The sequence below is a fragment of the Metopolophium dirhodum genome, chromosome 2 (genome assembly GCF_019925205.1).
Source record: "Metopolophium dirhodum isolate CAU chromosome 2, ASM1992520v1, whole genome shotgun sequence".
Lineage (NCBI taxonomy): Eukaryota > Metazoa > Arthropoda > Insecta > Hemiptera > Aphididae > Metopolophium > Metopolophium dirhodum.
In genome coordinates this window covers 18,877,565-18,902,958 of record NC_083561.1, presented here as the reverse complement: position 1 = coordinate 18,902,958, position 25,394 = coordinate 18,877,565, and the positions used below count along the sequence as shown (strand labels likewise).

Below are 25,394 nucleotides of genomic sequence, written 5' to 3'. Positions count from 1 at the left end.
ATGTTTTATCATAAAGAATACAATGAACACATTACAGAAGAAGCAGTAAATAATGATCAAAATCGTTTGTTAAAAAGTAGTGATTTCATATCCAAACCAATTAAAAGTGTAAGATGTACAACAGATGAAAATATATTACAACTTCAGTATCCTTTATCAGATAAAAATAGTAATTTGCACATATTATATAATTTAATGTTTAATTGTGGTTATAGTCTATACTTAATAGCTAAATATGGTTTTTATAAAATGTGAAATATCTTTAATCAATAGGTAACTAATTAAGGGCCGTTCTTACAATGTTCGGTTAGCGTTAACCAACACTTTACCAGACATTATAAAAATGGCCCTAAGTATAGTAGAGTATATTATATAATAATTATATATATAAATAATAGAGTTTAGTTACTAAAAATTTTTTTTTATTGAATAAATACAAGTACATTTGTAGTGTATTTACAAAAACTGCTTTTTTCAGAAGTTAAAAATCCTTAAGCACTATATCTAAGTCATTCTTTTGGATATGATTGCTGTTCTAAAATGTTTAATATATGTGCTGCAGACAAGCATACAGTTGTGTATGCAGCAGGTAGTTATATAATTATGTTCAACATTAATGAGGAGAAATTGAATTTTAGAAAATGTGCCGGTAATGGAGGAATAGGACATATAGCTGTAAGTTTATTTGAATAATATTAACAGTTTTTGTAAAACAGTCTATAATAATTAAGTTTTGTTTAACCAGAAAAATCCCGTTTTGAGCCACATTGCGGTAGGAGAAAATTGCTGTAATCCACTGATTATTGTATATGAATGGCCAACATTTGAAATAGTTAGTGTTCTCAAAGGCAGTGCCGAACAACAAAACAATTGGTTGTCTTATAGGTATAAGTCATAAGTTTATTCCTTGAATAATAATTTTACATTACAGCAAAATAACTAAACCCGTTATTCTTTATTTAAATATCTAATGTCAATCAAATTTGAACTTCAAATGTCTATAAAAAAAAAATATGTTTAAATATTTTTAAAAATTTTTAGTTACTTACAGTATGAACAACTTTTTTGAAACCTTGTTTAAAATTTTGAATTCTCAGGTATATAAATTGAACATTTTATAAGTTATTAACTACAAAATAATTTGGAAATTTGAAAATTTCATGTATCTACAATTACTATTTCACCAGAGTTACACAAAAAAAAAAAATGATTTTGTCAATTAAATTGCTATTCACATTGATTTTACTAGAATTTACTATTTATAATCAATACTAATTAGTAATTACTGTTGCCTATTAGTACCCAGGGGCGCAAATAGGTAAAACTTTTAGGGGGGTTTAAGCCCCTAAAAAATTTTTTTTAAATAATTATATATATTATATTATTATTTTTTGAGGGGACTTTGAGTGATTTTGAGGAGGCCTAGCCTCACACCTCTTTGAGCCACTGTTGGTACCTATTATGGCATTACGGTTCGTTGAATTAATTTTTGAATTTGAACAATTTTTTGTACAAAAATATCGCATTTATTATATGTTAAATTATTATTAACTAACTATTGATATCCACTTTTAAGTTAATACCTACCGATATACCGTAGAACGTAGAACGTTATGAATAGATAGGTACCTATTCTAAAATTAATCTAAATGTTTTGAAAATGTTATTGTGTAGGTACCTATAGACAATAAAATATAATAATGTAAGTAAACGTTTCAAGTCCCCATGAATACTGTTTTTGAATAAAAACAAAAAACTACAATTTATATTTTTGTTTGAGTATCCAATGTTGAAAAAATTAGAACTTCAATCACTCATAAAAAATATGGGTATTGTGTACACTAGGTATAAGCTTTTTTAATTTCCAGAAATAATTACCTTATGAGTAGGACTGGGATTTTGATGAACTTTTCATTTTTTTCCAGAGCAATGCTCACCTGGACACAAATCCGTTACTTACATGTTCTTTTGAATGAGAATAAGAAAATTAATTTTACATTTTTTATTTTAACTTCGTTTCCTTAATTTTTTAGGCCATTAAAGGGTTTTTAGGGCATTATTGGAGTTTTTGGATTTAATTTTCAAATTTCAAATTTTATTTTAAGATTGTACACGCTATCGTGAGTTTATATGAATATAATATTATGTATATTATATATATATTTTATTTCTATAACAAACTATAATGTAGGTACTCACTAGTCACTACTCGTATCTCGTATCGGAAATTCAGGCAATAAATGCGGAGTGGTAAAATAGGACACGGGTAAAATACTACACAATTTAAAGGGCAAATAATAACAATTGTTTGGGCAAACATGTAGATTATTTATAAAATATTAATATATTTTATTTTATTTTAAAAAAATATTGAATATACGTTAAAAAGTAAAAACGTAAAGTACCAAGTTACAACTAACTTTCAATCAAAATTGTACAATACTATAGATTCCTAGTTATCGTAAGTTGGTAAAAATCTGCTGTTCATTCAGTGTCTAGAGTCTTTAAATATATAATGAATAATATTAGGCAAATATATTTTAGGGCAAGGGATGCTGTAGCATCCCAACCAGTCCGCGCCTGGTACCTACAAGTAAATACATATATGATCCAAATCTATCAAAATGGTTAAAAAAATATAAGGAAATAATTGTTTTTCGAGATTAAAAGAAATCAAGTTGAAGATGTCCTGAAGCTTAGACCAGAAAAAAAATTTTAATCACTTATTTCAATTTAATTAATTTAATCAAATATTATTTAAAATGTATACTAAATTTATTAAAAATAAAACAATTTAAATTAATTTTTTCAGTGTCTTATTTAGAAGTTTTGGGTAGCTAAGCATTTTTTAAGGGAAATTTTTAGGGTTTTATAGGGCATTACATTCCCAGTCTTACTTATAAGAAATTTTTAAATCTTTTCAAACCTTCTATATACCTGTTCATATTGTGCTTAAAATTTAAAATTGTATGCAATTTTACCAACAAAATAATTTGCAATTTTTCGAGATTAAGATAAATTTTGGAAACATTTGAACTTCAACCATTATGAAAAAAATTATGACTCCATTTTTGATAATTTTTAATTTTGATAAAAATAGCTTGTATAGAACCTATTACATTTTCAATATTTTTTACTCAAAAATATTTTGAACATTTTATTTAAGTAAATAGCAGTAAATGCTGGTAAGGCCAAGGCCGTAACTGGCAAAAAATTTCGGGGGGGGGGGGGGGGTCCAACATTTTTTTAAATATAGATACTAAACACTTCATTTTTACGTTAAAAATATAAAATTGTATTATTATCATTATTAAAAACATATTAGGTCATTATTATAATATTCAATTTACATAAACATAATAGTTGATTGTTTATATACATATATAGACTATTTAACTATTATTCACATTACAAAAGCACAAATCAAAAAAAAGATAAAATATAAAATACAATTTTTTCAATATTAAATTTACAAAATAATTATTAATTTTGTATTAGAGGACTTAAATAAAAAGCATTTAATTTATTATTTTCAAAGTGGTCAATTATGTTTTTATCGCCACATGAAACACGCATTCGCAATAAAGCACGAACATTTCCATCATTTTGTTCGGGTTCGACATCTTTTGATGAAAGTGATCCGGAATCATTAGTAGGTACCACGAAAAGCTATTTCTTGCCGGCCACATAAAATTATAGTTTCAACTATCGGTAATAATCTTTTTCGATTTAAACTTATTTGTGCAGCACGCGCTGAATCTAATTTTTGCGCAATATTTTGCTGATTTTTTGAATAGATAGCTATAAAATTATCACCTCGTAAAACATTGGTTTTATGAAAATCTTTTTTAGAATGTTCACTAAATACCTCAATTGCATGTTTCCAATTATTAAAAATTTTGAATACTAAAGAGGAAAGTTTTTGATTATTGCCTTGGCCTCCGAATTCTTGACCAAATATTACACAGTATTTACATAGGGCATCACCATTATCAATTGTAGAGTAAACAAGCCACGGAAAACGTTCAAACCAGTGAAATTGAAATTTTAGATTTTTTTTTGAAGTTGTGGATGTTGGAAATACATAATTTTTATCTGGCATCCAAGGAGAAGTTAAAAATTTTAATTTTAGTTCATCACACACATTTTTATTTAAACAGTAACTAATATCGTTGTTTTCAACCTCAATTGTTTCGTTAGTTTCGTTAGTTACTTGTGTTTTGACAGTGGGGACATCATCAGTCTAAAATAAATAAAGTAGAAGGTACTTTTTAATTTATCTATACTCTATATAGTATGGTAATTAACACGTTCAATTATTAAAAAAAAAAAAAATAATAATAATACAATCAAACAACACCAGCAAAAATAATGAGGCATTAATTAAGTCAATCTACGTGTCGACCTCGGCATTGAACGTATTAATAATTATTAATACATAATATAATACATTTGTATTATAACCATTTTATATAATAATAATTAAATAAAATAGTACATTTTTAACATACATTTTGTCTCTTTGTAAAATAATTTTGAATTTGGTTTCTTTTACTCATTTTATACACTACGTGAGCACGAACAGCAGTAAAATGAATGTTTTACAATACACACAATATTGTTATATTCTTGTTTTATAATCTTAAATAATTTGGATTTTCTGCGCCCGTATTTCATATATAAGTTTATATCACTTGTGAGTTGTGACAATCACATTTTATTGTAACTAGTACCATTGATTATAAATGCTAGTACCCAATCGTATCTATTGATCCTAATCTTTATTACGGCGTTGAAATAAAATAAAATGATAAATTTAATCTTATTTTAAATTACTGTTTTAACAAAAATATACAATTATTATTTAATACAATTTATAGTTTATAAACTATATTCACCGCTAAAATTTTTCTACTTTTAAAAATTTCGGGGGGGGGGGGGGGGGGTCCGGACCCCTGGACCCCCCCAGTTACGGCCTTGGGTAAGGCTAATATATTTTGTAAAACTTTAAATTCTTTATCTACAGTATTCAGTAAACAGTCATTCGTTTTTTAATTACATAAAAAAAACCAAATTGATTTTGTCAAAAACTGGTTTTGAGTAAGTATGTATGTTATCCTAATTTTTATCATCCCGATTATTTTGAAAAGTACTGTGAATTTTTACTTTAAAGTTGAGTTTTAACACCTCCAAAGGTGGGAATTAACTTGTTAAAAAGTTAAAGTTAAGCTAATTATTTTTGTTTTTAACTTATTAACTTATTCAGTTAAAATGTTTATTGTTGTAACTTAACTTTTTATAGTTAATTATCCTTTATCATTGCCGTGCAGTTAAGTTAATTTTCTTTTCGAGTCATGCGCGCAATCAACTAGAGTCTAGACAATACTGATTCGTCGACTCTTTTTCGATTTTGGTAATTTATTTTCAAATTACCTATATATTATAATAATCTCATTTTTTAAACAGTGTTAAACGTCTTAGTAAATGTTTGTGTATACCAAATACTATGGCAGTTTATGACTTAAAAATATTGTACCTTGAAAAAAATTAACTTTTTTTAACTGAGATAAGTTAATTTTATTTTCTATCTTAATTTTAAACTTATCTAGTTAATTTTTTTTTGTTAACTTTTAACCAAACTGAAGGCAATTTAATTTAATTAACTTGACTTGCCACAGTTAATTATTTTCATTAACATTCCCACCTTTGAACCCCTCAAAGTACCTACCAGAAACCACTCTCTATGTTAATTTTATTTATAGTATTTATTTAACTACAAAAATTGATGTTTTTAATCAGACAATTTATTGTATAAAACCAGTAAATATTCTTCACTCTATTTTGAGTATAATATAAATTAAATTTTTATTTTCAGCCAAAATGGAGAATATTTGTGTTCACAAGCAGGGGAACCCGATAATACTTTAACAATTTGGGATTGGAAAAAATCGAAAATAATTTTGAGGACAAAGTCTCACAATCAGGATGTATACGTTTGTAGATTTTCGAACTTTATTCCCGACCATTTAGTAACTGCGGGGTCGGGGCACTTAAAATTTTGGAGGATGGCAAAAACATTTACCGGATTAAAGCTTCAAGGTCAGCTTGGACGTTTTGGCAAAACAGAAATATCAAACGTAATTGGCATTTTTTCGATGCCCGATGAAAAAGTAAAATTATTTCAGTATTATACATAATTACATAATCTTAATCACTATTGCCTATTGGCAATACATAAAAGTAAACTCATAAACTTTGGTTATTGGAGTGTTAATATTTTATATTTGAGTTACAATACCAATATACGTTCAGACCTTTCAGTCAGGATTTCAAAATACGAATTACAATAATAGTCATCACTCATCATATACCTCAATATAAAAGATATAAGTCCTGTACAATATAGATAGGTATTGATATATACCCATCAAGCAATAAATTAATAACTGTGAAATAACATTAATTTATAACTGTGTTTTCAAGTGAGGTGAGGAAAATATTTTTTAGAAATTTAAGAATATTAGCCCCTCTTTCACCCACCATTAATTGTACTTATGAATGTATATAGGTATAAGTGTAGAGAAATAATAAGTATACATTTAATATTTTAAGTTAAAAATATAAGAATTAAATTTGGTAGGAAATTACAAAATGTTGGGTAGTACCTGATGTGGACAATAAAACAGAACAGAGGGTGGGTTTAGCAAAGATTAGAATTCTAAGGTACATGTGTGGGATGACTAGCGAGGATAGAATAATGAATTAATTAATTAGGGGTAATGTAGGAGTGTCCCCAGTCGTAGACATAATGAGCCACGAGGGAGAATATAGGTTGAGATGGAATCGGTCATTCTACGGGGAGAGGTGACTGGGAGGCAGTAAGAGTGGCTATTAAAATTAACGTAGAAGGAAAAGGACAGATAGGAAAAATGAAAAGACAGAAGAAGAGATGGATAACACAGAAAAGAGAATGATATGAAAGAACAGCTGGTGGGAGTTAAGATTTTAAGAAAAGTTGTGGGTGACATAGCTCTATGGAGATATAGGAATGTGGTGGTCATCGTCATTCTCGCCCCTCCCCCAAAATCGGGTTACACACCCAGCACTCCCGTAAATTGTGCCCCACTGGTGGCTCATATAGGAATGAAAAGCGAAGGAAAAGAAGAGGAAGACAGCTCCCAATTATTGCAATAAATCAACCACTTACATCTATACGACTATATACATATAATAATATTATTAATATTTAGACAAAGAATTAGTTTCTAAATTTTTAGTTAATATAACTAATTTAGTCTTTAGCCTATATAGTTATTAGAATCTGTCTTCTCCAGCTGAGCCATATTTACATTGGAGATTATCCATCTATTACCAATCTTTATAAAGATAGGTATCATATTAATATTATATCTAATAAATTGTAAATAAATTGTAATTGATGGGAAAAAAATATATTATTGTTATTAGGTACCTAATTGTTTATTATGTAAACCCAACTATATTATGCATATTATAGCCCCTATTTTGTTGATTATACATTACTACATTAGGTAATATCGGGCTGCGATTGGGGTAATATTTTGGTGTGGGATGAAGAACTCATCGATGTCGAAGTGACTAGGAAGTTTCGAAAACCGTGTCATTCAGCGCCGATCATCATGTTTTTGTACTCCGAAAATGACGATCTGTTGACGAGCATCAGCATGGACGGTACGATAAAATTCTGGTACTATCGTACAGTGGACACAGCGGACCCACCGGAAAACGACCGTGTACTGGAAATGGAACCGTCGTTTACGATCAGTGTCCAAGATTCTGTGGGTAACGCGAAAATCATGGGCATGTGCAAGATCGACGACGGTGACGACGAATCGAATGACTATTTCATTCAGGTAGGTATAATTAACGCCGGATGAAATTTAGCTATATAATTACATGATTATTATTTATTATGATATTTCTGGAGGTATATTATTATACTATGTTGTATCTATATTATGTGATATACAAATATTATACAGTTATATATATATATATATAATATAGTAATATATAGATAACTAGGATTTTTTACGCCTGGAGAAAACGTTAAAATTACGTCTAATCATAGCCCAAAAAAGACTGAAATAACCTTCCTATAATTGTTTTCAACTAACTAGCATAATTTGCACAATTAAATGTATTTATTCAAATATTTAGTAGTCATTGGCATATATTTTGGTTACAACATAAAAGAAATAATATTTTCAATTTCGTACAACTATTCATTTTAAATACAATTTAAATTCCAATTGTATTAAAATGCTGTGTGAGATTTTATTTTAAAGTAAAACTATCACTTATTAAACTACCTTTAAACTCCATTGTAAACATAAGTACTTAAATAAAAGAAAAACAGTTTAAAACCTAATTATCTGTGGCCTGTCGCCTGTGCATATATAATATATATGTATACGTTAATTGATAAAATGTTGATCGATAAGTCATAGAATGGGTTGTGAATCATACATTTTAATGAAAACACAGCAATATTACATGTTATATGTGCTTAGAAACTTATAAATTATAGTGTATCTATATTCTATATAATATGGGAATCTAATAAAATATATTTTAATATATATAGGTATTATCTAATATCTATACATATTATAATCTTAATGTTTTTGGAACTATGACTGATGCCTGGATGACTGGATGGCTGGTTAACCAAATGACGAATCCGAGATCACAATCACAATTTATTTATTATTATTTATCATAGGATACGTATGACAAACGCATAGGTGCAAATTGACTACATTTTTTGGGGGGACTCATGCCCCCCTCACCATATTGCCATATTGCTTAGTACCACAGAATATAAAAATTAGTACTAATTACTAGATTTTGAACTGGGGGGACTTGACTGACATTTGGGGGGACTAAGTCCCACCAAGCCCCCCCCCCTATTTGCGCCAATGGACAAACGTCGTACAAAGTAAGACAAAATACTACATTTATGATTTGTGATTGTGATAATTTGTATGTACCGATATGATTTTATATTTTTCTTTCCTTCAAATGTGGTCATCACCACATCATAAACAATGTATGTGAAATCAAAATAGTGTTCTAACTTCTAAGTTCTAACACCAAACACTAAAGACTTAACTTAGGCTTATAAAACAATTACGCCCACGAAAATTGTATGCCCAGGGATCAATCCCCGTATTCACCACCCTATAGTTCTGCCTTTTTATATATATAAAAAGTCATATATTATAGGTATATAGGCGTAATCTGGGGGGGGGGGAAACTGTGGGCTATAGTGTCACTGACTGCCCCCCCCCCCAATAAGAATTTACCCCAGATTATACCTAATAACCTAATATATAATATTTATATACAAGGTGTAACATAATGATCTGACAAATTAACTAGGTAAGTAACTTGTGTTCTAACTTCTAATCAATATTTTAACATTTTTTTTTTTATAAATATAATTTTTGGACGCTTATTGGGTTACAAGTTTTTATTTTTATTTATTTAATACAAAAATAAATATTTTAAGATTTAAAATACCTAACTACCAGTTTATAAATATAATTTAAAAATAAAATCATGTAAAAACGTTTATTTTAGTAGTTTATTTTTAAAAATTTTTTAAAGTATCAATATTTTTTTGGAGTAAATTAATATACCTATTATGCAGGTTACGTATTCAAAAAAAAATAATAACTGTCCAACAAATAATCGATATATTTTATTTTATTGTTTTAAATTTTGGGTGTTTTTACCCTATAACTGCGACCGCTTTAAATAATATTAGGTATATAGAGAAATGTAAATAACATAGGTACAATATTAGGTATATAGGTATGTCGTATGTCCATTAGTAGATAAACAATTAGACAACTAAACGTTTTTATTTGTATTATATAATTATAATATTTATACTTGTAAACTTTTTGATTTCAATAAACTTTTATGTTTTATCGGTTTCGTCGTTTAATAATTCGTACATGTTATACTATTTTAGGATGGTAACGGGGGAATGTGGCTCGCTGACATCGTAATGGCCGCAGACGCGAAACCGCTTAGACGGCTAGCCAAGTTCCACGGTAGTGAAATAACTTCTTTGCAATCATCGCCCGTCGGTTATTATATCGCTACCACTTCGTTGGACGGTTGGCTCCACGTGCATGATGTCCTTAACAAAAAGTTGGTATTCACTCACGATTTCAAAGTGCCAATCACTTCGTCGATTTGGTTACCGCTGAAGGTATATTGTGTAATGAACTATTCATTATCAAAATTGTAACAAAATTATTTTTAAGTTAATTTTTTTTTGTTTGGTTAAGTTACATTACTTTTGAGTTTAAAAAGTAACTCAATTACAATAGAAGTTACTTTTTTTTCTTCAAAAATCTCACTGGAGCTTAATAATTGTCAATACAACAATACATAAACTTAATAATGGCAATCAACAATATGATATTATTAATAGATTCTCATTTTACTATTCTATTATTATTTTTTTTTTTATTGAACTTAAGCCCGGCAACTATGACCATTTCCTAGCTGTTGTACGGGATTATGATCTGTGGTTGGTATGGTAAGGTGTTTTTACGGTTGTTACGGTAGTTAAGAAAACACGTGTATGTGTGGCAAGGTTTTTACTACTACAAACCTGGGTGGTCACCCATCTGGTAACTAGTACCAGTGGGCGTTACTTACTCTCAGTCGTATTGCGCGACTGGTAGCAGTCAAGCCACACTTTTATTATTAACTAGCCGACCCGTCACAGCTTCGCCCGTGATTAGTTGTTTATTTTGCCTTCGGACGATGATATGAATAATTTTTTAATCAAATTTTATCGTTTAATGTGATCGGCAAGTAAATATAAAAAACAGTTAATGAAAACGTATTGAAATGTTTCTAGCAGTGATATATATATTTTTATTTAAAATAGCTGATCCCGTGCACTTCGTTGCCCGTTAAATGTACCAACTATATATGACTCAAACTTTGTTCAATTCGTTATTTAATATTCGGTGTATGGTGTTCAAAATTTATCTTAACTTTTCTGTTGCCTGGAATAAAAATTCTGATTCGCAGCAGTATATTATCAGGTAGGCAATCTACCTGCGGTAAATCGCGGACCCCGTGCTGCTTGTACGTAACTTTATAATTTCGTAACTTTATAGTTTATAACTTCGTTGCCCGTTAAATGTACCAACTATATATGACTCAAACTTTGTTCAATTCGTTATTTAATATTCGGTTTATGGTGTTCAAAACTTATCTTAACTTTTCCGTTGCACATAATAAAAATTCTGATTTGCAGCAGTATATTATCAGGTAGGCAATCTACCTGCGGTAGACCGCAGACTCGGCGCTGTCTGTACGGAAGTGTACGATTTAGCTCTAGAGTATGAAAGTTATACCAGTTTGTCGTTTATACTTAATTCCACTAAAATCTGATGAAAAAAAAAACCAAATTTAACCCTTTTAAAATTGGCCTATGTTCTTCCCAGAGGTCTAATCTACACACAAACATTCATTTATATATATATATACTAGCTGATCCCGTGCACTTCGTTTCCTGTTAAATGTACCAACTATATATGACTCAAACTTTGTTCAATTCGTTATTTAATATTCGGTGTATGGTGTTCAAAATGTATCTTAACTTTTCTGTTGCCTGGAATAAAAATTCTGATTCGCAGCAGTATATTATCAGGTAGGCAATCTACCTGCGGTAAATCGTGGACCCCGTGCTGCTTGTACGTAACTTTATAATTTAATTCTAAAGTATCAAAGTTATACTAAGTATGTCATTGAACGCCTCCTAAACGGCTGGACTAATTTATTGTGAATGCCGAGTCTGTCGACCAATATTTCCTCCTCGTCCACAACGACATGGCATTGTAATACGGCACTGAACGTGGCTAAAAAATAATTACATATTATTATGCATATCATAATTCGTAATACATAATTACCTATACCTATAGGTGATGTCTAAATAAAATGTCAACTTATATTCTGTGTAGATAGCTAGTTCGGGAGATATTTTCGTTATTGGATATCAAACTGGAATTTTGAAAATAGTCGCAGTACCCCTCAAAAAATGTACTGAAGAAAAAACACAAAATCATACCAAATTAGTGGAAATACAAGTAGGTTGTAGGAACTAACTTAAAATAATTTAGTACGTGAATACTAAATACTCATAGACTTATATGATTGAAATTTTATTGTTTTTCTTTTTAGAGTTTGAAACCTCATATTAGTTCTATCAGACATTTGGCCATAAACTCTAGCGCCAAAACTCTTATATCTGGAAGTGATGATAACACAATATTTGTCTTCAAAATAGAAACTGAACTTATCCAATTCAGTCCTATTGGAATGTTTCTTTTACCTGGCAAAGTCACTTTTATACATTGGAAACCTTCAGAAGTAAAAATATTTATATGTGTTTACCTATAATGTGTAATAGGTACCTATACTGTAATACTGTATAGTAATCACTAGGGCTGTGCATTTAATACTATAAATCCCTAAAAATGTACTAAAACCCTCAAGAAATGCATTTAAATCACAAAATATTTACTATTTAGCATAAAATCCTCCAAGAATCAAAGTTTAAAAAGTATAAAAATCTATAAAGTTTTACTAAAAAGAAACTATGGGTAGGTACTTTTAATTATTTTAATTAATACCCACACAAAAATTATTTGAATAATATGATGAAAATTTATAATGAATCCATAACGGCATAACACACGTGTAAAAAGGATTCTATATCCAAATGTCCTCAAAAATAGGATAATATACATTGATCACAAAAAAAAGGTTCCCAAAAAAAGTTCTCAATTATAATTTAAATGGTCCTAAAAGTTGACTGTAATTAATACGATCTTAATTTATTAATGGCACATATTTTTAACTTTCACGCAGATTATGCAATATAACGTATTAAGCTATACAAATTCAAAGTTAAATAGATTAATAAAGATTAAAGAGAATATTATATAAGTTATAAATGTATTTAAAGATATATGCAGTAGATTGTACTCGAACTTTGAAGGTACCTATGCGTAACTATTATTTAAAAAATGTGTTTCCCTACAATCGCACAGCCCAATAGTAATCAATAATCATAGTTGAGTATTGAGTATACTACCCATTAGAATGTTTCCATTAACTGGAAAAATCACTTTTATTCATTGGAGAAAATCTTCAGAAGTAAAAATATTTTTATTTGTTTACCGGGATAGTAATCGCTATAATCACTATAGTTTGTGAATTTTTGATTGTTTCAGAAACAAATGGCATTAATAAGTTGCGCTAGTGGGCATATTGTAGAAGTGAAAGTCCCTACAACTCGTCCTTCGTACACTACAGAATCTTTTTTGTTGAAACTTGAATCACGTGTAATACAAACAATGAGCGTTAAGTCAGAAATACGTCGCCAACAATACTTTTTTGATTTGGAGCACAAAAAAAAAGATACAATCAACAAAAAAATGGAGAAGTTGAAAATGATCAGAGAAAAAGATCCCAATGTAGAAATTGACGAAGTTTTGTATTTTGAAGATTCTGCAGAAGGAGACGAAGAACCGCCAAAAATCTATATCCCCCCATTACCGAACCCCGTATTGTTTGCAATTTACACTCCATCAGAGAAAGGTATATGGGTGTCGATTGATGGATATGATGCTGGTTATTTATACGAATATGATTTTAATACGTCTAGACCAGTAATGAATTCACACATATTAATACCATATAAAAATAATACTCCACTAACTGCGATTACAATGTTGTAAGTATATAATATAGTATCTATTAAATACTAATACTATGCATGCAGTGGCGTAGCCAGGAGGGGGGGGGGGGTTCCAAGGGCGCATTTACTCGAAACAGACCCGTGGGGGGCCTTAACCCCTACACGCTCCTGCCTTACATACATTTTGAATACCACTTTTTAGCAACACATTTTGAATTCCAATAATAGGTATAATATTATACTTTGATAGCAATATCTACATCTTACATTGTTACAGTAGAAAACAAAATTAATAATAATCTACTTGTTTATTCAAATCAATTGATTGTACCTATCCTAATTAATAAGAAATTTAAATCTTGAGTTGCGGAAATTTTTATTAAACTTTTGCATCCCTTTCTAATTTGATCAATCATACTTAGGTGTTAGGCACTTATAAGTTATAAATGTATAATATTTAATAATACACAAAGAGTATGAACTATTACATAGGTAATATCGGTATGTATCTATTTATAAACGATATAGGTAGTAATATTATACAAACAAATACACTATACACTGAATATTTTTTAAATTACCTTAATAAATCCTATTACTTTTTGTAAGAATTGTTTTTTTTTATTTAAATACAAACATTTTCTAACCATCCATCATACAATGTTTTCACCTTGTGATATAACTGATTTTTCATGTTCTAATAATCTAACACATACCTCATTATGATTTCAAGTGGGACTGATCCATTAAACATTTTAATGGGATTTGCTGATGGTAAAATACGCCTTACAAAAGTTCATCTCAATAATGTATCAGATTTTGGTGACTATATTGAATATTCGATTCACGATAACAAAAGAGGAAGAGTAAATATGTTGTGTTTTAGTCACGATAACTGTATGTTATACACATGTGGTGATGATGGGAACATTTTTAGTTTTATGTTTCAATGTGATAATAAGGTCATAGAGAAGTGTATGATTTCTGTTTCTGAATTGCCTCAGTCGCCTGTATTTGCTGTAGGTACCTAACATAGCAGAGCAATATGTCAATATTACTTGTTCAATTATCTTAAATGAAAAATGTTAACATTGTTTTATAAATTAGGGAGAAGACATTTTAATTATTAAAGAAGACCTAAAACTAAGTTTGGAAGAGAGAAAGATTCATAAAGAAAACCTTAAAGCTTTAAACTTAGCTAATAGAGAAAAGGATAAGACTAGTTATTTATTATACAGTTTGAGAGATAAGTTCAAACAAGTTTTAATTAGCAACAAGTCATTACCAGAAACACTGCAATTATCTGATGGCTATTTTCAATTAGATGAGCGAATCAATAGTTCACTTATTAAAGAGGCACAATTTGAAATGGATAAATTACATTTGAAGCTAGCGTTTGATTACGAAAAGAGCTCATTAGGTCTTAAGTATTTGAAAAATTATTTCATCGATCCAATTGTAACAAATAAGTTTGCAGTTAAAGCAATTTTGTATGTGTAATTAATTGTACATACATTTTTTTTTCATGTGTTATTTTTGTTTATACATAATTTTGTTTGTTTTAAATTAAATATTTATAGGAGAGATGTAGGAGTCAAAACATTATACCACGAAATGCGTGACAATTTATTTAGTAGTTTAGTGAAGGAATTTGTATCTAAGAAACTTCCAAAACTACCGTAAGTAATTAATTTCAACAATTGTATCTAAAATTGAATCAAATGTTTAATGAACTAATAAATGTATACCTACGCTGCTAAGGCTTGAGGAAATAAAAGATTCAAACAGTGTAAGGTCCGTATAATTTTTAATTAAATATGCTGGAAAATTTATAAAATAATCACTATTATTATTCTATTTGTAGAAGACGTGGATCGGCAGTATTAAACAAAGGAGCTCACAATCAGATACATAATGTATCTGAATCAGAAATATTTCTTCGAAATGTACTTGAAGAATATCCTTTTTTATCAAAGAAAATTCAGAATGCCATAGATAGGTTTGCTGCTAGAAGAGATTTTGAAAATCAAGAAATTCTTAAAATTCAAAACATGTATAACAATAAGCCAGATAATAATAATACTGAGGAAGAAGCATTACTAGATAATGCTTGGGATACTATTGGCTTTTTGAACTTAAAAACAGGATCGGATTTTAAGCTGACTGAAAGTGAAATTATTACAATGGAAGATAAATTTGAACAATACATTAATGTTAAAAAAGAGGTTATTTATCCATTTCCTATTCAAAACATTTAAAAATACATTTCTTATACATTTAAGTATATACCTATATGTATTTATGTAATAGGCATGCAATTTGAAAACAACTTTTAATGAAAAAGTGTTAGGCCTTAGACTACGCAAAATAAGTTTAATACATGATTACAAACAATTTAAGTTTGATGCTTGTCTTATACAAAAGGAATTTAATGATTCAGAAATAACGACTCCGTCAAATTTCCCTGAAGTTGTAATGGATGAATCTATTGATGTAAGATATAATACTATAGTAAATTTATTATCATTATTAGTTAGGTACCAAGATTATAGTACAATTTAAATGTTATATCTACCTAATTCATAACAATTATTATAGAAGTTTTGAATATGAAGTACCTAAATTACTTTCAAACATAAAGTCTCTTAATAACAACATCCATACATCTCCAGTGTTAACATTTATTTTTATTTTTTGTCTACTGAATGTCCGTATATCATTATATTAATATAATCCATTATACATAGCCCCTTCTGTTTCATCACATAATAACTTCGGGTCTTGTTTTAGATTCACATTGGCTAGGACAAGTGCAATGAAGATTTTCCGAACTTTATCTCCAATCTTTAGGTTAGGTATTCATTTCAAAGCTGTAATGATGAAAAACATCAAAAAACGCCTAATGAAATTTGTTTTAATTTTTTTTAATGTTCTATATTAAATTAACTATTAAATATAAAGTTTTGAAAATCTTCACTGCACTTCTCTTAACCAATGTGAATCTAACAAGACCCCAAACAACGAAATCCGCTCTCCGGTTGGGTTAAAGAAAATGATTTTTTGTGGGGCTGTTCACACCGACATTTTTCTGGATCAAATTGTTATACCGCTTGGGTGTGATAGTATCAGTTAATAAATTTCTAAAAATTAAATATAAAGAAAGTTTACATGCCAATCCCTGACTTGGCAAGCGTTTTTTTAATTTGTTATTAGGTAATTAATTATTCAAAATTATTTATATAGGTATGTAAATGTTATTATTGTAATGTAATCGGTATGCTACCAGCCCGTACAATTTATAAAATAAAATACATAAATAAAATAATACATATAGTTTAAACATTACTATATAGTATAACATAGTAAAATATAATATTTTTTTTACCTTTGTATATAAATGAAATAGGTAGGTATCTAATTTTTTATTTTTCTTCTATTTATATTTCAGCCTAGCTTAATTGATCCATTTGAACCTATTGGTCATTGGGATCCGACAGATTTGATTTTAAAGCCCGGAAATAGTCATGAGCTTACTCATTTAGAAATCATTATGCGAAATATGAGAAAAGAACAATTGAAATATAGACACATGCATTTGCATGAAACTATGTTAACAAAAATCAATGTGTTTGATGACAATTTAATGGAATTGAATAAAATGCGAAAAGATGTTAAGCTCCGAATTAAATTTCTTGATTTATTGGCGTTAACATTTGAAGAAGAATTGATCATTTTGAATGATTTTGATTTAGTTGAGGATGAATTTTCACACAGTGTTTACCTTAAAACAGATTTACAAAATTATAAAGTCAACCAAGTAATGGATTTTAATAAACTGCTACCAATTAAATATGCTAACTATACAATTTAATATTTCTAGATACAAAGCATTCGAGAAGAAATAAAATATTTGAACGATATTATTAATACCAAGTCAAATATGCTAATAGACATTCAACATACTTTTGATATGGAAATTAGGAATGATGGGTTTGCTAAACATCTTAAAAAAATTTTTAAAAAGAAATTGAAAGTACCTAAACTCAAATCTGATGATGCCGATGGTACATTATAATAATAATACATTTAATGAATTTAATAATTTTTATTTATTTTAGTTTCTTCTCCAAAATGTTACTTAAAAAAATTATATATTTTCCATAAAAAATGTATGTTGATGGAAAAGATCTATTCATGTTTTAGATACACTTTCATCGTCTTCATCCGACGGAAGTGATGAATCTGATCTAGAATTAATGAATGAGAGTGCAGAATCATTTACGGCAATGAGTCGAGTAGTGGTGTTTGACGAAAAAGTATTACCAATTGGCTGCGATCCAAAATTATTTAATATTACATTAGAGTTGAGGTCAAAACGTTATGAAATTGAACAAACCATACAGGATAATAAAAAAAAAATGGATGTTCTTAATACACGTTTAAGTTTAACTTATGAAGAATTTGATGCCATTGAAAATGAATTGAAACAAAATATAAATGAGCTAGAAGCATACCGGGTTAGAATTTTACTATTATAATTACTATTAGGTTTATATTTTGGGTAGGTATTAATATTATTTAATACCTTAAATGTAAGCTCATTATAACCGCACATTTGCTCCCCTGAAACTTGAAATAATAGGTACTGTCTCGGTGACACAGACAACTCCAAAGTAGAATTGTTTAATAATAATGGTATGTAAAGCCAGTGATAATAATTAGGTAGGTATCAAAATCAATATTTATATTCTATTATTGACAAATTTGGTGGTATGTCTAACTAATATTATAATTAGTTTGTATTAATTTGTATTTTTGTATGACTTATTGATTTAATTGTTAAGGTGCCAACACATTATTCCAGTAGGCAGCAAGAATAATGTAAAATCTTAGCAGTGTTACTATTATTATTGCTAATTAAACAATTTTATAAATAATGACATTTTGGATTACAGTATTTCGATAATAATAATTCTACAAAATATATATTTTTTAACTGTTCTTTTAGGGGAGCGATTTGTGCACTGTAGTTCTGCAGGTACAGGAGTTAATTTTAATCGATTTTCAAAATAATAATTTGTTTAACTTCCTATTTATAACGGCTTGTTAATTCATTTTTATATACTATATTTGTTTGAATAATAGATAAAAAAACAATTGAAACTAAATGATGTTAAAACCACAATTGTACTGAATAAATCTCAAATGACCAAAGCTAAATTATTGAAAAGTTGTATTTTATTATATGGAAATGTTATGCAAGATCTAATAAATAGAGTGATGGAGTTAAAAAAAGAAGAAAAAGAGATAATATATACATTCAAAAATGAAAAGGTAGTTGCTCAACAGTTTCGTACTGAAATAACCAAGATGGAGAACATTCTAAAAAGTTATAAAATAGCAATTAAGGATGAAATGATAAAGAAATTTAAAATTGAAACGGATTGGAATTTTTTAGATGAAATGGAAATGACTATAATCAACTATATGATTATTAAATCAAAGTCCAAGGCCAAAGATACAAAGGAACGTTTCGTTCGAGAAATAAGATTATTAGAAGTAGGTACCTATACATATTATTAGTATATTACAATATTATAATTTAGTATACAGAAACATCCTTTTTAAATATTACCTATGTAGTGTGTACTATTTTAGGAATTGTTTTTATTTCAGAATAAAATCAGCTCTCAAACAGAGTTAATCATTGATTTATTAAAATGGAATACTTTCAAAATAAAAACCTTAAAAGATGTTTGTGGAAACATAAAAAAAATTAGACAGTGTTTGATGGAACAAAAAAAAATTAATGTAAATATATTTTTTCTAATAAGATTTTTTTTTAGTAATTTAATTTTCGTCTTAAGGTATCAAGATTATTAGTTGATTAAAATGTTGGTCCCATTTATAGACCTATAAACTAGCTTATAGGTTTATGGTCTCGTTATAATACTTAAAATGGAAAAAATTCATTATCATGGAAATTATTAACATTTTTGAAAATATTTTTAATACTTTCTGAGATAATGAATGCTTACATACTATTAAAACTTAAAAGAATCACCCTGAATACTTACATAGAACATCACAATTTAGAACATAATATTCAAAAACCAATAATAAGTATATTATACCAAATTACCAACCCATCTTATAATAAATATTTATTTTCTAATGCACAAGATAAAACTTCAAAGGTTAACAATGGAATCATCATTAACTACAGAACTCAATACCATTAAACGAACATATGATACATTATTAAAGCGGAAACAAGACATAAGTGAGAAAATAAACATGTATAAATGCAAAGGCAAAATGTTCCCTCCTTTAGTAAAACAATCGTACACAAAGTCAATACAAAGTCAGGCAGTCAATGACGGGTCCTTAGCCACACCTGCTACTCCACAAGAGGAGAGCGAGGAATCATGGACAATCAACGATGAACCACTTACTTACAACATGGAATTTAATGTTGAACCGAAGAAGTTGACTTTTTCCAAACAATCATTTTCACGGTTAACAAAACAGTCTTCACACTATGATAGTTTTGAAAATGTCGATGAAGGGTACAGAACAAAGAAGTGGACGACCTATTATGACGACAAATTGATACCGCCTACAGCGGACGTGGAAGACTTTGCAGAATATAATGATTTTAGTGAGAGGGCCGAGACACTGAACAGCTCGTTGGACGACAAAGAATCCAATGGTAGCCACAATAATATTCATGGTAATAATAAATCAAAAAATTAACACAAAGAATGAAATGAAACAAAACAAAATATAAATAATAGGTATGTACATTTTTTTTTTTTAATAACAATTATAAATGTGAACTACCATTTTCTTAAATTTTGAAGAAGAAACTTAAGAACACTATATAAAAATGAAAAAAATAACATTTATTATACCATTAGAATCATCAGATTTTATTTTAAGTATTTTCAACTTTTTTTTGAAATTTTTTAAAGTTGTTTAGTTAACCTATTATCTCAAATGTTCATATCAAAAGTAAGTTGAATGTCTATTCAATTTATTTACTTATTGATATCATTTAGATATTTGATTTCTTCTCAAATCCTTGTATCTGGTAATATTAAAATGTTAGTTAATTAATATTTAATAGATAGCAGTTTATTGAAACATATTATTTGGTTAAATGTATAATTATTTAAACCTATTTTAAAGAACCACCACTGTAAATCATTCATCTTCAACTAAATCAGTCATTCAAAATTATCAATAATTATTCTTATTTGAATGTTAGTGTTAATAACTATAGAAATGTTATTTGTTATTTACTGGTACTATTTTAAATATGTTCTGGTTGTTATTTTATTTCTAATCAGTAGTTTTTATAAATTAATTGTATAAATATTAAACAGGTTTAAAAATATTAATAATAATTCAATTTTAGTTTTTGCCAGTTTCATTATACAAATCTTGTGATTAAAAATTATAATATTAAAAAATATATATTTAACAAAGCTAAACTTCTATTTTACCATTTTTATTAATCACAGATTATTTATGTTATTACTTTATAAAAAGATATATAATTCTTAGAAAAAAGAAAGGAATGACATAATAATAAAATAACATAATATAATACACACACAAATATGATATTTTTTTTAAGCCCTTGTTTTTGACTTTCCAGTTTTAGTTTCAAATAATTTACGAACAAAATAAACTTGTAAAGTTGTCGTTCCCATTATTAACAAAATTTGCATTATCGACCATCTGTTCACATATGTTTTGTTATCAACTAATAAATTATAATCACGATTTTCTTGACTACGGACATGGTGTTGATGTTGCAACATGTGATTTATGTTGTTTTCAACTGATTTCACGGTAGACTGAAACAAATAATTACAAATATTTGATATATGGACATGCTTTCAATAGTTTCATGCATAAAATACATAGTTGATTTATAATATCTATATAATAACAGTATATTAGAGCATTTTTATATATCTAGCAGTTGTTAAAATATTTGAAAATTTGGGAGGTGGGAAGGTAGTGGTATGCATAATAATAAAAATTAATATAACTTACTAATAGTACAAGTTGAAATAATTTTTTATACCTACAATGGTAAATAAATATATTTTAAATGATTGTGGATAAGTGGGTGGGACTGGTGGAAGGCATACAATTTGATTGTGTTTAGATTCTGAATGTCATCACTGTGTAACTAATTATACCTAATTTTAAACAATTGTGTATTATTTAAATTAGTTAAATTAAAACATGTTCATTTTTCATTTGTTTTAGTGATTCATTCATAAGAGTTGTACACAAGACATAAATTAGTTTTTAGACTAGTAGTTATTTAATCACCTTATTTTTTTAAATAATAACCTTTTTTTTTATGAATTATACCGAATTTCAGAAACACCAAGATTTAATTAACAATGTAATTAGATTAAAATGTATACTATTTTGTATTTAGATAAACTTTAATAAAATGTACTCATACTACCACTTGTTCAAATACTGATAATTACATACAAAATTTATTCAATAATGTTTTTATACTTTGATGTAAATAAATCATGTAAAAAAAAAAAAATTAAAAACAACCAAAAATTTTCCTACTAGAACAAAAAAAAAATTACCTATTAATAATTTAATAAATTATATATATTAATTATTATAATTATTAATAGTGAGAGGTTAGAACTACCTACAAATTATATTATGATGTACTTTAGTGTCTTAGTTTTACTTATTTTTAGCCATCAAAACTGTTTGACGAGACTCATTGATGGATCAGTTTGTATATTATGTTGAGATAGCGGTGGCTAAAACTGTTAGGGGGGGGGGGGGCTAAGTTTTTATTACCCATTGACTGTGTTGACCTTAGAATTTTATCAAGATTAATATATTGTATTTGTATTTTTTATATATTTTTGTGAGACTTAGCCCATCCCCCCCCCCCCCCCACCACAAAATTCCTGGCTACTAACGTTGTGTTGATTTTATTATTTTAGGTTAACATAAAGCCGATTATTTATAAAATATTGTACTGACTGTAACTACTGTATTGTGTACTTACTTTTAACTGATTAAACTGGATGCTCAGGAGGTGTTGTAATCATAGGTCCAGTATTCAAAATTGATGTTTTCACAATAGCAGGGAAATTAAGAGAACTTTTTTTGCTTCACCTCTATGTATATTTTCACTTTAAACTTTTAATATATATATATATATGCCCATTTAATATAAATAGCAATCAATTTAAGTACTAAGGACACAATATAACAGTCAGATTCAGCACAATGTTCTATACGTAATAAATAAATAACAATTTTTGCATAACCACCACTCTTTAGAAGACGTTACATATAGCAACCTATCATAGAATCTCATCAGTTGGTTTTAGATTATTTTTTAGCTAGGAATAGCATTTTTGAGATAGGTTTAATACTGCTCACAAATATTGGTTATAATTTTAAAGTCGATATAACACAACACAATAATTATTATTTTATTAATTTAAAATTTATTTTTATTATTTTAGTAGGAATTCGCTGATTTGGTGTGTTTTATCATATACCAATTTAAATACAAAATAAAATTTTTAATTTAATAGTTTTTGTTGAACTACATAGATTTGACTGTATCTTATACACAATTTGACAGTATTTTGGTTTTAAGTACTACATTTTCAATATTATAGTTTAGTGACTCTTTAATAGCATGAAATGTATATACTATAGCCTATGGTTTATCAAATTAGTTTTTAGAATTTATTAAATATCAAGATATTATTTATAAGACTCACTGTAAAATTTTCAACGCCGACATTCATGTCTTCTATTTCTTTATGGTATTCATCCCATTTATCATACCTGAAAATAAACAAAAATCATTTAAATGTGAACAAACTTCTCACTACTATAAATTGTACCTAATGTTTATAATACTAACCTAATGACTGTGATGTACAAATTTACCAATTTGGCAGCAAATTTGGAAAACTGATTATCTATACAAACACTGTAATAGCCTCCTGTGGACTCTTGGTCTTGGTAATCGGAACTGGCTTTCCACTGGTACGGGTGAACAATTTGCCCGTTGGGATGTCTGACGGCAAAACCAGCCATCCCGTCACCGCCTCTCAGCACCTGTCAAAAGCAACGTAGTTAGTAGGTATTTGACCAGCACCGAAGCAGTCGAAAATAATTTCAAAGGCTTGTTATCTGTTTGTCCGCACCTGAGCGCTTGCGTAGAATGTTGCTCCCGGGTTGACAAATTGAAAATAACAATCCTCTTTGCCCGGGTCGATGATCACTTTGTAATCCATTGCGACGGCTGGCAAGGTCTCGTACCACGGCGCTGTCGGCTGAGCCGGCGGTAGCTGCTGTTCTTGAGCAGGCATTGGCTGCGCCTGGCCATTGGCGTCATCCAGCATCGTGAAAAACAGAGCGACGGCACAGCACAGGCCAAACGTCGGCGACGACAACCGGCGGACGGCTGTCCTCTTCTGGCGGCCCAAGATCATAACTGTGGCGACAGCGGTACGAATCTTCTTTGAACGCTGCAATCTACTAGGGTTAAGAAACCGATGCTCACAGCTGCACGTTCGGAGACATTTCGCCGTTTTCTAACGAACCACTTTCACCCAATCCGCAGATCAAAGTCGAACGCCTACAACAGAACACGCACGACACATAGGCACATTATCATTAATGTAATATCACTAATATCATGTTGTTATTATTTTACCAGTCCACACGATTTTATAATTGCGTGTCATACACATGAAGTTCGGAGCAAATTCGCTTGCTTTATTGCTTATCAATTGATATTGTTATCTATGCGAAGGTAATTTTATCTATTCTGTGGTATAATATCGTTTATATAGTACCTATTCGGCGTTCGCGAGTGTGCAGTGAAGTATGTTAACAGTAAAATGCCGAAATCAAAACCGCTTTTCTCGTCAACATTACGAAAGTACGTCAATGAATTTGGCGGTGATATTTTTAGTACGGATGGTACAATATTATACTATAATTTTTGGCATTTTATATTCCTTTTTTTTTGCATTTTGCATTTTAAGTGCATATTTTATTGCATATTTTTGACATTTTTAATGCATTTTTTAAGGTTTTTTAGTGCATTAAATTCACAGCCTTACTCATTAGTCATTAGTAAAGGCTCCCAAAACCAGAAATTATTTTGTATCCACTGGTGAACAAATATACTATTTTTTTTTAATCTCAAATTTTAAAAATTATAATATGTACATAGTTATTTACATAATATTTTTTTTTAGAAAATATTCCAGTTATTGCAGGCTCAGATTTAAAGGGCATAATTTTAGATCCAGAAAATACTCCAGATAGAATTAAAAAAATAGAGTCACTAAAAAAGAAAATTGATACAATTTTAGAAGATGGTTATTATGGTTGCGATGATATTTTTCTTGACCATGATTACACAGAATCAACCTCATTTGAATGCATTATGTATTATTTAGCAGGGTACACATACATATTATATTTTCTGTTTAATTAATATTTTCTTTATTTAATTTTTAATATTTTTGTTTTTTTTTTAAATGGGTATATAGCACGGCCATAAGCGCAATTTGGG

The 25,394-nt window shown here is 28.6% G+C and overlaps 2 protein-coding genes across 3 annotated transcripts; one reads left to right on the top strand and one right to left on the bottom strand.

The window, feature by feature from the left end:
- On the top strand, nt 1–22,385 carry LOC132939074 (cilia- and flagella-associated protein 44-like). The gene is made up of 22 exons (XM_061006092.1): nt 1–146; nt 510–675; nt 746–885; nt 5,876–6,170; nt 7,551–7,892; nt 10,022–10,264; nt 12,039–12,164; nt 12,259–12,447; nt 13,314–13,816; nt 14,514–14,799; nt 14,888–15,270; nt 15,361–15,459; nt 15,542–15,574; nt 15,645–16,005; nt 16,091–16,273; nt 17,229–17,597; nt 17,661–17,844; nt 17,984–18,297; nt 18,926–19,339; nt 19,457–19,591; nt 19,964–20,577; nt 22,067–22,385. The coding sequence occupies exons 1-21, from the start codon at nt 1–3 to the stop codon at nt 20,534–20,536; spliced, it is 5,484 nt and encodes a 1,827-aa protein (XP_060862075.1). The 3' UTR covers nt 20,537–20,577; nt 22,067–22,385.
- Nucleotides 21,278–24,645, bottom strand: LOC132939073 (transmembrane emp24 domain-containing protein 6). Of its 2 annotated transcripts, XM_061006091.1 has the most exons (5): nt 24,525–24,645; nt 24,013–24,446; nt 23,727–23,923; nt 23,581–23,647; nt 21,278–21,645 (listed from the first exon to the last, which is right to left on the bottom strand). In XM_061006091.1, the coding sequence occupies exons 2-5, from the start codon at nt 24,298–24,300 to the stop codon at nt 21,418–21,420; spliced, it is 780 nt and encodes a 259-aa protein (XP_060862074.1). In that variant the 5' UTR covers nt 24,301–24,446; nt 24,525–24,645; the 3' UTR covers nt 21,278–21,417. The 2 variants fall into 2 exon arrangements, with proteins under 2 accessions (XP_060862074.1, XP_060862073.1); XM_061006090.1 differs by lacking the exon at nt 24,525–24,645 and having other exon boundaries at nt 24,013–24,507.
- Nucleotides 24,646–25,394: the final 749 nt, after the last annotated feature.

Excerpts from the sequence above, each read along its gene's own strand:
- LOC132939074 (XM_061006092.1), top strand. The coding sequence starts at position 1 with ATGTTTTATCATAAAGAATACAATGAACACATTACAGAAGAAGCAGTA. Across the intron at positions 6,171-7,550 it reads TTTCGATGCCCGATGAAAAA|GTAATATCGGGCTGCGATTG; the intron begins GTAAAATTATTT and ends TTACTACATTAG. Across the intron at positions 18,298-18,925 it reads ATGAGCTAGAAGCATACCGG|ATAAAAAAACAATTGAAACT; the intron begins GTTAGAATTTTA and ends TTTGAATAATAG.
- LOC132939073 (XM_061006091.1), bottom strand. The coding sequence starts at position 24,300 with ATGATCTTGGGCCGCCAGAAGAGGACAGCCGTCCGCCGGTTGTCGTCG. Across the intron at positions 23,648-23,726 it reads TTGTACATCACAGTCATTAG|GTATGATAAATGGGATGAAT; the intron begins GTTAGTATTATA and ends GTTTATTTTCAG. Across the intron at positions 21,646-23,580 it reads TCGGCGTTGAAAATTTTACA|TCTACCGTGAAATCAGTTGA; the intron begins GTGAGTCTTATA and ends TATTTGTTTCAG.